This window comes from Stegodyphus dumicola, chromosome 10, assembly GCF_044657685.1.
Source record: "Stegodyphus dumicola isolate Sdum_Otavi_A_Nest chromosome 10, ASM4465768v1".
NCBI classification, from domain to species: Eukaryota; Metazoa; Arthropoda; class Arachnida; order Araneae; family Eresidae; genus Stegodyphus; species Stegodyphus dumicola.
The window spans coordinates 52,004,882-52,024,233 of record NC_140777.1 but is presented as its reverse complement, the minus strand read 5'-3'; the positions used below and the strand labels follow the sequence as shown (position 1 = coordinate 52,024,233).

The window sequence follows — 19,352 nt, the reverse complement described above, 5'->3', positions numbered from 1 at the left end:
CCAATTCTCACTTCGCGAGAAGGCAAAAATACATAAAAACTCAAAATATTTATATTAAAAATTACGAAGTAAATTTCAAACGCCTATTTCCTCAAAATTCCAAGAAGAATTAAACGTGATTTAATTGGCAATAATAAATGAATGCGTTATCTTTGTTGTTGCGAAGCTAAGTTTCTCTAGATTGGCAACAAATCCACTAGTCTCCTGTTTCAAACGTAAACATCAATGGCCGCCATTAAAAACAGGCTTAGCGGCAATTAAACAATTTTAAAATTGCTGATAATTCTAAAAATATTGCAAACAGATTTACTAAAGGCATAAAATCTTTAACGAAGATAAAAACAACATAATTTAATCATTTTTAAAGCAAAAAATGTACAATTTACAAACATATAAGAGTAAAGAAACTGAGGTCACTGAGCCGGGTAATAGAGTAGATATATATAAAAATATATTTATATATGTTTGGTGCGGCCGATTGCAACCAAAATACGAGGTGCACATCTACATGTTATAGCACTCCTATATACAAAATTCCAACGTTCTGAGGCTACTCGTTTTTGAGTTATGCGAGATACGTACGTACGCACGCACGTACGTACATACGTTCGTACAGACGCCCCGAAAAATTATCTTCAGAATTAATTTTAAAGCAGTTTCATAATTTTTTTGAAGGAAAAGAGTATTTCATTCTGTCCTTACGTACAGATATGACGCAAAAACATCGTTAAATTGCATTCGATAGCGGTCAAAATGGATATTTTCGTTGAAATATGCTGCCTGAAACTTTTCGCGATTACAATACTTCCTTTTTACTTCGTGCAAGGAAGTAAAAAGATGAAAAGCATGGTTTTTAATATTTCTATACATAAAATAAGTGACATAATTAATATGAAAGGAAAGAAACGTCAAAGTTTTTTCCCATGGAAAAAAGGAAAAAGGCCCATGGGAAGTAAAAAGATGAAAGATTTTTAATATTTCTATACATAAAATAAGTGACATAATTAATATGAAAGGAAAGAAACGTCAAAGTTTTTCCCATGGGAAAAAGGCGAAAAATGCATACCCAACAAAGGCACGTACAGCTTTTATTAAATTTAAAGTTGAATCTCATTTTTGAAAGAAAAATCCCCCCCCCCTGAAGAGCTATTGAAAAATCTCTAAATACCTCTGTAGGAACTGTAAACAAAATTATAAAATCTCATTTAAAACTAATCAAAATAAAAACATAACGCCCAAAAATATGTTTCTCAGCGTAAGACTATGTGCAGATTACCGTATGAAAATTATTTGGCAAGTGAAAAATGGAAATACGTAATTACAATTGATGAGGCTTGGATATACTTATCTGACTGCAATAGAAAAAGCTATTAGATTTACTGCCAAACAAGAGGAGAAAAAGACTTAATATGATGGTTTAGAGATAACAAGGAAAGTTTTTCTAAAGGTTTTTATGGTTATTACTGGACTCTCTTATAACTGAAAATTTAAAACAAGGAAAGTAGAGAAAAGTGTCAAAAGTAATTCGGATTACTATCAGAAATATATTTTAACATCTATTTTTAATGAAGAAATTCCACCTCTTTATCCAAACAATCTTCAATTTTTTAAGTTCCATCAGGATAAGGCTCCACGCTATACCTCTAAATCTACTGCTCAATTTTTGAAAATTGAGAAATGAAACCGGAATTGAAGCTAATCCCTTTAAATGCAACCGACCCAAGTTTTCTTATGTGTCTCCTATGTATTACTGTGCATGTGGACTTTTAAACAAAACAAGCTCTTTATGAATGACATCCCAAAATATTGGATGGATTGTGGAAGATTGTGAAGGAGAAGGGGAATAAAATCAACCTTGATATTCTAAGAACAGGACTTTTATCTTGGAAAGCAAGACGTAATATGATATGATACCTCAACAAAAGGACTATCAGATTAAACATATTAGAAAATAAAATTCTAAGGATCGTTTGTATATGAAACTTTGCAAAATCGTTACAAAAATGTGTAAACACCCTCTGTATACACGATGTTTCACAAAGATAGCGCAGTCAAATGTCTCTTCGACGATTAACCATAATGCAAGGATTTGGACCACGCGATACCTTTAATAAAAACTTAAAATTAGGCGCAACAGCAAACTTATTTCTTCATATATTTTAAGTAAACCAAGTCTGTCGATTTCGGACGCGACCAGACACAAGCCCCGCTTCTTCAAGAGAGGAAAAAAAAAGTACAGCATTATATCCAAAAAGGAGAACTAAGCTAATCTTCAATAGTTGGAAACTTAGTCATAATTTTGACATCGGAAAATTTATCCAAAATGCTCCTTCAGTTCGTGAACTGGATTTCTTTGAAGTTTTTCCCATTCATAAAAAATTATCTTCTTCATTTATTGGCATTTAGGTCTAACAGTTTAGCCTTTTCTAATGCTTTTAGAATTCTAATATCTTAATTATTCATGTTTCATTATTAATTTTCTCAAACAAATGTCGCTACAGTACTGCTGGGTTTGCTCCACCCAATCCTTCCGAAGTAAATGCGATCGTCGTTCATCCCGTTTTGCAATTTTTTCATCTTTTCCATTTCTTCAAATTATCTGACCTGTCGATGGACTTGCAGAAGACAGCCAGTCAGAGCTCCGCTTGAAATGGACACCCCTGCCAAGCTAGAGATCACCTGTTTTTTTGTCTCCACTAGTGTTATGACACGAAATGATTGCATTAGGATGTTAATTGTTATTTCTAATGAAATTTGATGCATCTTTGTTGTACCTCTCATCATACAGTGAGGATAAGTCTGGCAACAGCTACAGGAAGAAAAACTTGGCAGTGCTGGAATAACAGCGGATGATATTCTATAGATTTTAATATTTTGATTTTGAGTCGATGTTTCCTTTGCGATAATATTGCGTTAAAACATTTGAGTTTTGGGTGAATGAAATGAATCCGCTGTCCCGCTGCGGATATTAGTAAAATATATTTAGAAAATTAGCTGCGTTGGAAAGGATGAAACCTTGTGTTTGAATTTGCGGTAATTTTCCTCCTAAAGTTGCGTCGAGTTCAGAATATTATGCCAGGCTTATTCACGCTGGTGCAGATAAGTTCAAATTTTGTTTATTGTGTTTATAGTGTATAACTTGCAAATATATGAATAGAATTCTATTAAATAAACATTTAAATTTCTGGAATGGTGTCATAAAATTTTAGATGTAGAGTATTCACATTGCTATGTCGGAGCCAGTGGCAGTCAGGTGTAAAGTAAAATTGTTTTTGCTCCACGACATAACAATCTTTATCACTTTTCCATCTGAACTTTGTATAAAGTTTGGACTGAACACGACTTTAATCAACTCAACCAATCAGGGCCCTGCTCGCCATAGTTTCACCGTTTTATTTGCACTTTTATGTATTTACTCTCATATTTGCGACTCAACCGGTAGAGTGGTTAGCGTTACTGACTGCCGTGCCTAAATGCCCGGGTTCGAATCCAGGAGAAGGCATGGATGTTTGTAAATGTATAGTGTTCGTGCGGCATGGGGGCATTCTAAATATGCAACAAGCCGAAAGTCTTCTCGAGATGTTGGTGGTAGAGAGAAAGAGGTAGGTGACCCTTGGACCCGTCTCCCCAGGGTGTTTCGGTGTTTTCCATCAAAATTAGGGCCGCGACTGAACTAAATCTACCTGTCGTCTGTAAGATGCTCAAGGCTCAAGGCCAAAGACAGGCGTATCTTGCGCTCCTTATCACGACGAATTTCTTGGGCTTGGGTTGACTATAGGTCAGACAAGTGAGCACATTAGTCAGCAACAACTCTCACATTTGCTTTGTTTTTACTTTTTCTACTTAAATGATGGGTCATATGTCCCACTTTATACTCTTATTACTCTTACTATGTCAATTTTTGTCTAACCGTGCTATTGCACGTGAAGCCTGTCACGTGAACTTTCTTGTTTAAGGAACTTGTAAATACTCTGTATGTATTTTATTATATGCACACTTATTCGGGATTTATCATGTTTATCGCCATTTACTTACTTATGGAACTGAAGTGTAATAGTATATTTTTAATCCACCTATAACTTATGAAGAAATATTGTTGTTGCTTAAACCTGTAAAGTAAGGGGGTTTTTTTTGTACAATGAATGACTCTCTCTTTCGAGATTTATTTCGAGAAAATGTACTGTCATAAGCCCAAGGGATACCATCTCAACCGAGTCGGAACATGTCATACCAAATATGTGTTATTCTCGGTTTACAGAGGAACAAGAAACTAGGACACGTTTTGCAGTATCTTCACGATTTGCTTATTTAAACTCGTACCAGCAGAGTCATAGACTATGAACTATGAATAATAAGTGTCAAATACTGAACTTTTAGAACTTGCTACTCCGCCGGTACTGTCTGAAGGAGCAGCTTCCGGGGTCTGAACTTGGGTGGGTGATTACTCACGTGATAGCTGCCGGCGAATCAGAATTTCTACATTATCATACTGCGTTTTTGTGTTTGCATTTCAACAAATTCACTGCTCGAACAGCTTTTCCACGTTTTGGAGCTTCAAATACGTACCTAAAGGTACATGAACTGAATTTCGCCTGACTGACAAAGCGTTTTACACTTGTATGCAAAATTTAAAGCCAGCGCCTTAGGACATAATTTCAAGATTTATGGTGAAAGTTACCTAGCTAACTGTCACATGTACCATCAAGTTCCAAGTTTCATTTTGCAGGGCTAGAGGTCCCCGTCCGTCTTAAAAACGCAAAAACAATTCACCAAAGCAAAATCACTAAATAACATTTCGAAATGCATATATAAAAGCAAGAAACATGAGGTCGGTGAGAAGCTAATTAGAACACGTCCTTCGTCTAAAGAAAAGAAAAGAAAAAGGAAAAATCCAGCTACGGCTATTTTATTAGCTCATATGTGCTGGGAACGATGATGCGACACTTCCACACATGATATTTTTGCACAAATTTTGCTAAGTTAAATAACGTACCAATCTCAAGTTTAGTGAAAGATTCGCAAGATTCTTTTTATGCGAAGGGCCACTAAATTATACAAACTATTATTACCCTTTCTTCAATGAATATTTTATCTGAAACTCTCTTGATTTCAATTTGTGCAGAAATGCCATTAAATTCAGTGCAGTCAGCACTCATCTAGTGGTAGAAATGAATGTTTATTCAGAATTATAGTTAACGATTAAAAATATAAGCAGAAAGATTATCTCAGTTTTATTCTGTTAAATCTTTAACCAATTGACGAAGTATGTTATTTAGTGTATGCTTCATTTGAGTTGAAGGTTTCCGAATATCAGTTCCTACTACGTAAGCCAATTAATAAGAGTCCAGCATTTCTTAAAAACGCTGAATTAAAAATTAAGCTACTCCCGCTCTTATTGATGTTCTCCCCCCCCCAAACCCCTCCAGTTGCAAGTTCTTCGATTAATTTCACGCTCACGCAAGCAGAACTATAACCGTAACTGAATAATTCACCAATAAGCTTCATTCCGTGCAAGTAGGATCGTGCGGACAGATTTTGAAAGACAGTGCATAAACACCGCGAATTCTTGTACAGGATACGAGGGGGAGAAGAAAAAAAAATGATACAGGCTGAAGAGAAAAAGATGATAGCTTTCCTATTTTTGATGTGTAAGATTAACAGGCGGTCCCGCAAGAACTCATACAAAAAAGATGGTAAGTGGAGGGTGAGGTTGCTATACAGAAAAAGGTGGGTCAGGGTTACCTGCATTAATGGAGAGTGAAGTTATAATGGCAAAAAAAATGCGCCAAGTTATTCTACGCATTCAGCGTGCATTTGTAGGTAATTTACGTAAAGGATTCTCATTAGTTTGCTAAAAAGAGCCTGCGTTATGCTAATTCTTACTACGTGAACCAAAGAAATAATATAAAGAGCAGAGGCGGGCTCCAAAAATTAAGGAAGTAGTGTGGTTTCGTTTTTATAATTCTTAGAAAATTCTCATTAAATACAAGTAATTTTGATATTTTTTTCGAATTTTCCTGATGATTTATTGCCTTTGTTCAGTGCCCCCAGACGGAATAATGCTTAATGATGCTGACAGCTGTACCGTAAGGTCTGGTTCTGGAGACGGTATGAATTATTGTACGCGTATAGTGTCTATGTGGTAAGGAGGCACTCAAAAGACATGGCGACTCGAAATCTCTTTGGGAGGTTAATGGTAGGGGAGAAAAAGATAGAACCCATAACTTACCTCGGGGTGTTCTTCCTCGGAATTTCATCTGAGCCGGAAATTTAGTAGTTAGCTAGGTCTGGGATAGTTAATATACTTTGATGCATTTCTTTTTCTATCATTTTACCAAGTTGTTTAATGACATTCTCAAAAAAAGCTTACTTTCATTACATTAAAATTCTGGATTTTTCCCGTAAATTAACCTTAAATAACAAATTTTAAATAGCATTTTATGCTGTAACTAGCGTCTGCATTTTATATGGTTGCAATTAAATGTTTGAGCAGTAAATAAAAATGAAGTATCTCAAAAGGAAATTTAAGTCTTTTTTCATCACTTAAAGTTTTAATTTATCTTTTCGTTCCACCTTGTTTAGACTGCGAACCATTTATTTATTTATTTTTTTTTTCACAGTAATTTAAGCTAGCGGCCACATGCACAAGCAGTTTAAGAAGTCTGTTGGATGAGTGTTCATTTTCACATGCCTCAAATGGCTAATATTTTTCATCGCTTTCATCGCAGTTGCATAATAGCCCAATGATTTTTACATTTCATAGGGGCTCTTACGAGCCATAAGTTTTAATAATAGGTGAATTTTCATGCATTAAACATTTAGATTTGTTCTCATTTTATACAAAACTATGTTCATTGTATTTTAATTTTAAAAATTCATGAGCATGATTATTGTCTTTAGAGTTTGTTTATAAAATCTTCTAAATTAATTACTTCCATTTTCTCCAATTTACGTATAAAATGAAAAGTTTCAAGCTATAAAATTAAGCAAAAAGTAAAATATTGGAAATTTTTGACAAGTAAGTGAATGTATAGCAATCACATAATTAGATATATAGTTATACTAAAACATGATTACTCTATACAATATTTTACATAAAGTTTAGTATCGAAATGAAATTCTGTAATATTATTGTATCCATTCTCTTAAATACAGAACCGAATATCTTAGTAAATTTAAATTTAAAATTAGGCTTAGCTTATTCTAAGTTAGGTTATTTAATTACGGCAAGGTCTCGAGGGCTATCTGCCTAAGGGAAGGGATGCCTTCGTGAAAGACTTTCTAAGGGAAACTGGCTCGTATACACGTTACACATGGGGAAAACCACGAAAACACCTATGTAGCCAGCCCGTTCGCGGAATTCGAACGTCGAACCGAACTACCAGTGTTCAGCGACTTTACCGCTCGGCCGCTGGTGGGCACTAACTTATTCTAGAAAACTTCGAATTGGTAAAATTTTTTCACGATATTGATTTTAACCATTTCTTCAGTAAATCCGGTGTTTAAGAAATCTGTATACTGACAGTTTAGGGCTCGTCATTATTATTTCCTCTGCATAATGAAAACCAAAATAATATTTCAGATTTTATATTACGCCCAAAGACGCCTTTTTTTAATGTTTTGTGTGTTACCTTCATTTATTAAATATCATGTTCTTTACACTTAAACCATAAAATTCAATTCAACAGCAGTATCACAAAATATTTAAAAGGGCATATCTTTATAATTTCCGATACACAGTCTCGCGCGCTGGAGATATTTTTTTCTGTACAGTCTTGCCATTGCTCACTTTGAATCGTTGAGTTTCTTAATCAAAAACTCATAAATGCTTTAAAAAATATGAAATAGATAATAAGGGAAATTCCAAATTTGGGCTTCCAGATGGCCATGTTCGGGTGGAGATGTACGTTATGCAAAATTTGATGGCTCTAGGTACCGTTGTTTTATAACGATGCGAGAAATATACGTACATTTATGTGGATTCTTCATTATTTAATTTATTTAAATATAACACAGGGCGATAATATTTGTTGTCAACAATTTAAAAAAAAATATTCGTCGTTTATAGTGAATCAACGCAAAATGCCAAAACAAAATTAGTAAACCTTTTGGGCAAACTGTGCCTTTGGGTTAATTAAATTAAACGTAGAGACATTCAGCCTACTCAAATAATGCTGGTGTTCACTAACGCGTCCTCTCACGACCAAGGACAACATTCTCCTAAATTTGCTAATACCATGTGGATGATCTCATCGAGATGATATTGGTTTGATCGTAAGAGCTATTTGTCCTATTGCATCGTTCGCAACTCATCAAGAAAGCCAACAGCATGGACCTTATAAGAAATAGACTAACCCAAATGGGTTTTCTCCCTCGTCTGAGGCGTTCCCGGTTGTCACTTTGATCGCATCCGAAGGAGTAGGGACTACTTGCAGAAATTTAACTGTGGTTGCCTATTGCAGCGTGTATAATTGACATGAAAAAGCTGGTTGTAGCGCCTCATTTCACAAATTAGAATTTCTACATATTTTTATTTTTGAAATTGAGATTGATTTTTAAAAATTTAGCATATTTATCAAGCATAATTAACGTTCCGAATAATTATAAAGCTATTGCATGCTTTCAGGGCTGGATATTTTTTAGCTTTTCCTATGCTGTAAGGAAATTTGTAACTACTTCTTTTAGAAAATGATATTTTAAATCTGAACTAATAGAAAATTTCAAACAAGCAATTTTCTCTTGCAATTTTTATGCTTTTTATTGGTGTAAATAAATAAAAAATACTAAAATATTTAAAAACGAATTTTTCAAAGTTGTGTTTAAAATTATAAACTGTGCTTCTTTTTTAAAATTATAGACCAATATTATAACACAATTTCTATAAAGGAATTTTATTTCAATTATATATAATAATAAATCATAGTGATAAAGACTTTTGACTCCTTAAAAATTTTTATGCATTTAATTCTAATATTAAAATTTCATTTAGCCGTAATAATAAATTTTGCTTGTATTTTACAGTGATTATTTTTTTAATTTATTTTTAGTTCTGCATAATTTTTTTATTTACTGTTAATGTAATTTATAAGCCCAAAGAGGCGGTAGCCTAAAAAGGCTGTTGGTTTTGAAACGGCATTTTGCGCTGTTTTACTACAAATGTCCGTGTCTCCTTGCAAATTGTTGTTACCAAATATTATCGCCCTGTATTATATTTAAAGAAATTAAATAATGAGGAATCTGAATGAATACATGTATGTTTCTCGCACTGTGACAAAAACGGCAGTATCTAGAGCCATCAAATTTTGAATAATGTAATCCTCCACCCGAACATGGGAATTTGGACGGCCGAATTTTGAATTTGTTTTAACCTATTTTGTAAAACTTTAACGAATTTTTGATTAACAAACTCAACGAGTTCGGAGCGAGCATTGTACAGAAAACAATTTTATCTCCAGTGCGGAAATTCGAAACATATGCTGTTTTCAAATATATGTGGTTTACGGGCGAAGAACATGATATTCAATAAATATAGGTAACACACAAAACGTTAAAAAAAGCTTACTTTTGGGCGGGTAAAGTGAAGAGAGTACATACTTGGGGCTACTACTACTACTTTCAAATAGCTTGCAGACCTCATAGGTATTTTGGCATCAATTTAATAAGTCGTTGTAACTTCGTGTTGCAGCTTTTACTATTATAAAATGAAGCACGTTTTAGGTGTCACTTATTTGATATCTCTATAAAGGAGAAATGGAAAACGGAAGACGAAAATCGTGATTTTAAATTTGAATAGATTCGCGTTTATACAAAACTAAAGTCGCGCTCCGTGTCCAAAAAATTGGCCTGTAACAATCATGGGGAGACACTTTACAACTAAACTCATTTGTAAACTCTCGCCGGTGATACGATACAGAAAGCAGTCGAGGAACTTCAGAAGAGTCCAGAAAAATTAAATTACGTATTTAATTAATTATTAGATGAAATATTCCAACAATGTTAATATTGCAAGTTACTGTTAGTCTAGAGACTTCTAACAGTGGCAAACCATACGCAGACGGTAAATACATTACAAGTTGTTTTATAAATGCATCCGAAGAGATGTTTCGGGATTTTAAGAATAAGGCAGAAATTCTTACCACTGTTTGCTAAAGCAGTGAAAGACAGAACAATGAGAATGTCTTTGAATATCACTAATTTTCAAGTCGAAGGCTTTAAATAGGTTTCACCTTTAATTAATAACCGCTGACAAATCTTGTGACACAAATGACATAGCTCAAAACTTTCACATTTTGTTTGATAGATTTCGTCTCTGCCTCTTAAAGCACTTTTTTTTTTTTTTTTTTTTTTTGCCACAGATTATTGCCGTTGAAAGATTAATCATATGGCGAGGATATGGCAATGCGTGGGGAAACGTTATATTCCACTCATTAAAATTGTTTCATTCCAAAGGATGGGGCAAAATGACCGGAGTGAGGAAAGGTTTTGTTTCTATTTTCAAGGGAAAAATGAATCACGAGATAATTTACCATTGCGTTATTCATCCAGAAGCGCTTTGTGCTCAAATATTTCCAGAAGAAATTTGCAGTGTTCTGGAACTGATGAACAAAACTGTCAATATAATTGCTGCTGAAGATTTTCATCATCACCCAAATTAAAGAATTTGAGTTGAAATGGAGAGTTAATACGGAGATCACCTGCTGCAGAATGATATACATTGGCTTCAAGAGGAAATGCTTCAAGACGTTTCGATTTCTTATTATTAGAAATTGAAGCCTTTCTCCTTTAGAAGGATGATCAGTGGATCCAAAAATTTGATTTCATGGTAGATGTTACATCTCATTTAAACAATCTTAATCGTAAACTACAGAGGAAAGGAAACACAATGTTTCGATGTTTGAAGAAGTCATTTCCTTCGAAAGCAAATTACCCTTTTTCGTAGGTATGCTTTGTCGTAATCAACTAAAACAAACCAGACTATATACCAATGCAGGACATTGCTCACATTAAATGTTAATTTTGTTATATTTATATTTTAATGCAAAAATATTTTTTCCATTATATCAATAAATAAGATTATTATTATTGTTATGATATCTGGTTTTACTTAAAGTTTAAACTAGTGAAATTAAACTGACTCCTAAAAACATGGTTCTTATTTGCCTCTCGAAAGATATCTTAATGTTGTTCTGGTGATCTTTGGCTCTTTTCATTAATAAGTTTGCAGAACATGAGATTAGGTTACTGGAACACAGCAAAGCACACAAGGACTATCTGCCTAAAGGAAAGAATGTCTTCGTGGAAGACTTTCTAAAGGAAACTAGCTTGTATTCGTGTTACATAGGGGAAAACCACGACAATAAAACATGCAGCAAGCGCTTTCGTTTATGTTCGATACCAGAAAGAACTACCAGCATTTAGCAGTCTTATCCATTCGGTCCCCGGCGGGAATCTTATCACTCAGAAATATTGCTTTTGGAAATCTCTGCCTTTTCTTAAAAAAAGTTTCTTATAAATTTAGTTCTGTCTCTGATCCTAAAAAACGTTTCTTTAATATTTCTTCACAACTTTCGTGCCAAACATACTTTATAGCAAATGCTGGAGAAGTCTATAAAAGTACCAATGTTGTATCTTCAAATAGACATCCTAAGATAAGAACACTGTTGTAAGACCGAACACTTTAGCACGCAGTGCAGGAAGTTCTAAACACACGTACCATTGTCACAGGACGAACGACACGTTGTGTGAATGTGCTCTGAACATTTTGGTATTACTTGGGTTAATTCATTACTTTCTGCTTTAGATAAACTACATAAAAAACTCGTACATAATCAAGAGCGAAAATACGTGGTGAAGGTTTGATTTATTTAATTACGGCAAAGCACGAGAGGGCCAGCTGTCTAAGGTAAGGAATGCCTTCATGGAGGACTTTCTAAGGGAAACTGGCTCGTATGCACTTTACACATGGGTAAAAACAAGAAAACGTGCATGAAGCCAGCTCGTTCGCCTGGAATCCAACCCGGGTAGGAACTACCAGTGTTCACCGGCTTCATCCTCCGGCCGCTGGTGGGCCGGGGTAAAGGGATTAGTTATTCGTGTTTATGCACAAAGATAAAATAATTAATGTTCCATGCAGTCATTTTATTTCATCTGTATGTATGTAAAGCATTTCCACCTAGAAATAGACGTGATCAAATTTTCAAATCTATTGTTTTTTTTTAAATCAATTGTTTAGGTTGCTCATATAATACAGTAGACGTCACTTAATGTAATTACAGTTACTGTTATTGTTGCATCAGGTTCTTCTATTTACAATAAAATTAATGTAAAATTCCTTACCTGCTGCATCTTCAGTGTTCTCGACGCCAGGCTTCTAATAATCACGTTTTCAGTAAGAGTTTCTATTACTGCTAACAAGCCATCTTGTCTTTTAATTATTTATTGAAATAAAAAGCTAATATACACTATTTACAAGGTAGGTGATAACTATTTTAAGACAGTACATTTTTAGTTCTGAGTCTTTACGCTCCTCTGAGCGGTTCCAATCTCTACTGCTTCTCGGAACTTAATTACAGCAAAAGTAAAGGAAGAGATGCCCGCCACCTAGTGGCAAGAATGTGACATCCTCCCACCTTTTGATTTTACCTCGATAAGATGGGAAAATCAAAACAAAATTTATCAATAATCAAACAAAAATTCAAGTACAACTTTCACAAATATGAAAAGTAACTAATGCTCTAAAATTAATACTTACAAAGAAGGATTACACATCTAAACATTTTCTGCATTACATTCATATCATATCCAGATAACATGTTCCAATTGACTATTGTTAGGACAATTAAATTTCTAAAATACTGAAAAGAAACAAAAATTAGTATAGCAATTTAAAAATATGTAACAGGTTTTACAGGTTTACGTCCATATCTAGTTTGATAATTCATATCACTGTCACACTTATCGGCAGAGTTTTTTCTGTTCATGGTGAAGTCACTAAACAAGTTAGGTCTATCAAGTTCGAGAGGATAAATACGTTTCACAGGTCTTAGGAGTTCACCCGTTGCAGTTTTCACTTTGACAACACGTACTTCGTTGTCTTTCCCAGGATATAGTTCTACAACACGACCTATTGGCCAATCTATTCTCTTCTTGTTGTCGCTGCCGACAAACACCAAGTCATTTTTGTTGATAGTCCGAGTAGATCGTTTAGATGGTTTTTGCACTAGGATAGCTAAATATTCATCACGAAATCTTTTGCGGAAATGTTCTCTTAAGTTCTGCAAGAACTTGTATCTTTTTGTCAGATTAATGGTATCCAGGTAGTCTAAGTCAGGCACTCCGACGTCGTGCACATCTTGTAGAAACATTGAAGGAGTTAGTGCCGTAAGATCATTTGGATCTTCTGAAAGATACGTAAGGGGTCTTGAGTTGATTACTGATTCGATATCACAAAGTATAGTCAACATTTCCTCATAAGAGACACAGGACTTGCCGAGAACATTTCTCAACATCTTCTTCACTGTTTGTACCAACCTCTCCCACCAACCGCCCACCATGAAGCAGTTGGGGGATTAAACTTCCACTGTATTCTCATACTAGTTGAATGACATTCTATTTCTTTCCAATCTATCGATCTTAACAGATTTTCAGTTCCAACGAAATTAGTACCATTGTCGCTGTAAATAATACCTGGACGACCTCTTCTGGCAATAAATCTCCTTAATCCCAAGATGAACGCATTTGTTGATAAACTTTCTATCAGTTCAAGATGTATCGCGCGATAGACCGCGCAAGTAAAGAGCAAGATCCATGCCTTTTTTCCTTTTCTTAAATAAAGAGGACCGGCTACATTGACTCCGGTCACTTCAAACACCAGAGCATCTCGAACTCGATCTTCAGGAAGAGGTGCTGGAACAGTCTCTATATTCTTTGCGCTATATCTTCTACAGCGAACACACTTCATAAGAACTTTAGGTACTGTTTTTCTTCCTCTCAAGACCCAGAATTTCTGTCGAATATTGGCTAGTATGAATTGCACACCAGCGTGGGATAGTCGCAAATGGTAATCTAAAATTAACCTATGAACTAAGTCATGATTTGAGGGCAATACAATTGGACAGAGAAAATTTTCTTCTTCCTCTCTTCTAGTAATCTTGGTCTTTAACCGAATAAGGCCATCTGAGTCAAGAAAGGTACAAAGGTTGCTAACTTTAAGTTCTTTGCCAAATGCTTCTATTTGTATTATATTGCATATTTTCTTTTCTACAGTTTCTATTTCAGGGACCGTGAGTTCTCCTGATTGTTTAGAATCTGGTCTTCTGCAGTTGTTGATAAATCTGCATATCCAAGCAGTTATTCTTAACATTTTATGGTAAGATGAATATTTCTCAAAAAAATGTTCTACCCTTTGCGTATTTAGTGCAGAAATGACTGATTTCCTTTTTTCTGAATTCACTATTTCCATGTCCGGTATTTCCCTTTGTATAGGCCATTCTTCCTGATTTTTCTTCAGCCAGTCGGGGCCCTCCCACCATCTAACTACTAAAAGTTGTTTAGCGGTGCAACCTCTTGATGGGAGGTCAGCTGGATTTTTTGTTCCAGCAATATGTTTCCACGTTTTTGGATCCGTCAGTTTCCTAATCTCCCTGACTCTGTTTTCCACAAAGACAGCCCAGACAATCTCTTCCCTTTGAATCCATGTCAAAACTGTTGTAAAATCCGTCCAAAAATGCGTTTCCACATTTTGCCATTGCAAACCATTTAAAACAGAAGAGCATAGTCTGGCACCTATCGTGGCAGCTATCAATTCCAGACGAGGGATCGTAATAGATTTTACGGGAGCTACTCTAGACTTCGATGCCAACAGATGAACTTCAACTCCAGAATTCGTCACAGTTCTCAAGAAAACTGCAGCAGCATACGCATTACTACTGGCATCACAAAATGTGTGAATGCTGCAGAACTTCCTATTGTCCTTGCTGGAATGTATCCAACGTAGGAGGGATATTTCTTTTAAGAGAAAAAGGCTTTTATACCAATTCATAAAATTTTGTTTTGTACTCTCGTCAACTTCAGTATCCCAAGAAATTCCTGTTTTCCATAGGTTCTGCAACAATATTTTAGGATACAAGAGAACAGGACTCACAATACCAATAGGATCAAATATTTTGTGTGTTACAGCGAGAATTTTTCTCTTCGTTATTATACCCATTTCAAAATCTTCTAGCCAATTCAGATTCAAAGTTAAATTATCTTTCTGAGAGTTCCATAACAGACCCAATACGGGTGAAATAGTTTCCTGTTTCAGGTTATCTCCATTATGTAACCAACCTCGAAGATTAAACTTTCCTTCATTCATTATTTCTCGAGATTTTTCGATGAACTGAATCATCTCGGATTCTTTGTCAAAACTGGCAACAACGTTATCTACGTAGAAGCTACGCAAGAGTTTAGCTATTATCTCCGTATCATATGAAGAATTTTTCATGTACTTTTGTAGATGGAATTCTATAACAGCTGCCAAAAGGAAAGGACTACTCTTAACCCCAAATACTACCCTAGTATGACGAAATATTTTCGTTTTCCTTTCTTCCACATCATTCCACCAGAAAAACCGAAGCCAATCTCTATCTTGAGGCCTTACACTGATCTGTAAGAAAGCCTTTTCAATGTCTGCTATAGCAGCAAACTTGCCTTCCCGAAATCTCAACAAAAGAGAAGGAATTAGTTCTATCAAATTTGGTCCACACTCCAAACACTGATTTAGAGAAGGAGACGATTGTTTCCTCGCAGACGCATCAAACACCGGTCGAAATGGTGTTGAGCTATTTTCTTTGATCACCGATCTATGCGGTAAATAATGTCCATAGTCAACCGCAATATTTTCTTTAACTTCTTCGATCACTCCTAAGTTACACCAGTCATTAAAAACTGCATTGTATGAAGAAAATAAATTTTGAGATAAAAGTTTCTGGGTGGTAGATTGTAGACGTTTCAACGCTAAATCCTTGTAGGTGGAAAGTGGTACATGATTCTCCGCCCACGGAAGTGCGACTTCATAACGCCCCTCTTCGTTTAGAGATACAGAATTTTCGAATTGCAATTTTGCTTGCAAATCCCTTTCCTCTCTAGCCTTTTTTGTAACTGGATCTGTTATTCCGATAACATCAAGCCTCCACAGTTCTGACAACGTGGCATCAGAAATATGTAAAGATAACGAAAGCGTGGAAAAGGAATTTTCTATTACATAATTGTCAGTGTTCGCTTTCCCCATGACTGTCCACCCAAGTCTTGTACTTACAGCAACTAATCTTCCCCAAGGAAGAACTTCGATTTTACCTGTAAATAAATTTGCAGCAACATCTGCCCCTAACAACAAATGAATCTCTTGGGGGTTCTCCTGAAATAGTCTGGAATTTTCAAAAACATCACTGACGTAAATTCCTCTTCTTCTAAGTTCCCTAATCCAGTGTATATTTTTGATTTTAGGGACCGAAGAACATATTTTTCTTTCATCCAATACATTGATTTCGCAATTATACCGTTTATCTACGCTACCCAATTTTATTCTATAACGTTTATGTTTTTCCGAAACTTCTATGCCACCGAAAAGTCCGTGGGTTACACTTTGTTCACCTAAGCTTCTTAATTGTAACCTTTCTGCTGCATACCTGCTTATGTATGAGTTTTGACTTCCGGTGTCAATTATCGCTCGAACAAATTGGTTATTCCCTCTTCCATATATGCGAACAATTAAAGTTTGCAAATATACTTCTGAACATCCTGCTTGATTTGAAAGTACTTTATTTTCTATCTGTTCGTCTTTTTTAATTTCCGAAACCTCGACAGAAGGATTTTGTTTATTACACATAATAGTTGCATGTTGTTTTTTACAAATAGAACAAGTTATTTTTGTTCTGCAGTTTTGAGCCAAATGGTGTAATTTTAGGCATTTATAGCAAGCACATTTTCTTTTTAAAATGTCCCTTTTTTCTTGTAATGATAAGCCGGAAACGAAACTACAGTCATGAATCTTGTGGAATTGATTACAGAAGACGCAGTTCATATTTTCCTCTCTGCATTCGGATTTTGTAAACAAATCAGTAGCGGTCGGAATCTTTGATTTATTATGTCTATTTGAGAAACCATATGCGCTTTTCGTTCCAGGGGGGGAAGAAGACTGTCGCCGATCGGATATTTTTTGCTGTTGCGAAACCGTTGACCTCGTGCGTTCACGGGATGAAAGTTCTGCGTGTAAAAATGACATTAAATCTTTTATGTTATAATCGGTGCCAACATTTTGTGTTCTATGAAATTCAAGCGTTAATTCTGAAGGCAATAACTTCAAAATCATCGGACACAGCAAAGCGCTGTAAGATTCCGATACAACATCTAACGCTTCGAGACATCTAATCTGTGTTTGTACTTTATCATACAAATTACGAAATGTTTTTATGTCATTCGCATTTTTTAATGATTCAATATTCAGCAAATTATTCATGTGCGCATTAATAAGAATGTCTCTCCTTCCAAAACGGTCGTGTAAGATTTGAATTGCTGAATCATAATGTTTCGGCGATAACGGAAGTCCTTGAACGCAACTAGCAGCTGTTCCTCTTAAATATGCTTTCAGGTAATTAAATTTGTCTACTTTGTTCAATGATTCGTTATTATGTATTGAGGACTCAAAACTATTCCAAAAAGTAAGCCATTGACTACTGTTCCATAAAATACGGGAATCGAAAGTTTTGGTAATTTAACATAAGGTGTATCTTTTATATTTTGCTGTGTGTTCGGTGCATTTAAGTCATGAATAAGTTCCTTAATCCGTTTCTTAAGCCTGAATTTCCATAACGTTATCTTCTCGCGATATTGTTCTGTAATTTCGAATTCATTTTCGAATTCATCTACACTCAGAATTGATTCAACTTCCACATCGGCATTAGATAGCGTTTCGGTTTTAGCATTAAGCTGTTCTAACAATTCTTCAAGCTCATTAATACTACATTCAGATTTATTTAATTCACTTTCGATTTTCTTAAATAGTTTTGTAACGGCAGTTCTTAAGATACTTCTTTTCTTTTTTAATTTATCTACTTCAGCCATTATCTTTCTTAGATTCAAACATTTACACAAAAAATATACGTCTCATGAAAAACAAATATTTAACTCTTACTTAGAAAACAAAATTATTCTTTTGCTGAATACTTCAAGAACAAGTATTAAAATCTTCAATTTTAATATTCAGCTTTTGAATTCACTTTATTAGAACTTTTCAAAAAACCTGGCGTCCCTGTTCGGGCGCCATAAAAAATGTTGCATCAGGTTCTTCTATTTACAATAAAATTAATGTAAAATTCCTTACCTGCTGCATCTTCAGTGTTCTCGACGCCAGGCTTCTAATAATCACGTTTTCAGTAAGAGTTTCTATTACTGCTAACAAGCCATCTTGTCTTTTAATTATTTATTGAAATAAAAAGCTAATATACACTATTTACAAGGTAGGTGATAACTATTTTAAGACAGTACATTTTTAGTTCTGAGTCTTTACGCTCCTCTGAGCGGTTCCAATCTCTACAGCTTCTCGGAACTTAATTACAGCAAAAGTAAAGGAAGAGATGCCCGCCACCTAGTGGCAAGAATGTGACAGTTATCATTCGGTTAATTTTATCGTACTGTCGAAACCCGCCCGTTTAAGCAGAGAAGCATGAAAAATACGTCACTTCTTGTATTCAGCAGTTCAGTTAATGCTATTAAAATGTTATAGAATGAGTTTCTCGAAACGTAGTAAATTTTCCAAACAGCCAAGCGACTGAAAGAGGTCACCAAATAAGGGATTAAGTTACCACCAAATTGCTAGCTTTTTATTTTAGTCGAACATTTAAAATTAGGCAAAAATTAAACTTTTATTTTGGTTTGGCATAGATATTTTAATAACTTGATTTTGAGAACGATCAGGTAGACGTATTTGTTGCTCAGAAGTAGATATCTGCGAGGGGCTTTCTGAAAGCGATCCAATCACATATTCCAATAAACTTTTTGAAGAACGTACAGATAATTTCCCAATGCTGATATAAGTAATGCCTTCCGAGTACTGAGATTAGGAGTATGCTATTAGACAAATAATTTCCAGAAACATTAGTTCATAAATCAACCTTTGCGTAATGCTTGCAGATAATCCACTACTAACGACTTTTTTCATAGATACGCTGTGAAAATAATTATTTATATATTTCCTATTATATTTATGCTCAATTAGATAGATTCCGTTATTAATTTGAAGGATATGTTTTCTTCATCATTTAGTGATATAAAAGTAATTGTAGACAAACGTGATCATATTAAGTGGTGTCTAA

At 34.8% G+C, this 19,352-nt stretch overlaps 1 protein-coding gene across 1 annotated transcript in view; it reads right to left on the bottom strand.

The window, feature by feature from the left end:
- The window catches only part of LOC146994964 (uncharacterized), a 94,865-nt gene extending 78,213 nt beyond the window's left edge, over positions 1-16,652 (bottom strand). The window contains exon 1 of the mRNA XM_085824927.1: positions 12,337-16,652. Coding sequence (XP_085681053.1) covers positions 13,514-16,270 — 2,757 coding nt within the window. The 5' untranslated portion in view covers positions 16,271-16,652 and the 3' untranslated portion in view covers positions 12,337-13,513. The remainder of the gene's footprint in view (positions 1-12,336) is intronic.
- Positions 16,653-19,352: the final 2,700 nt, after the last annotated feature.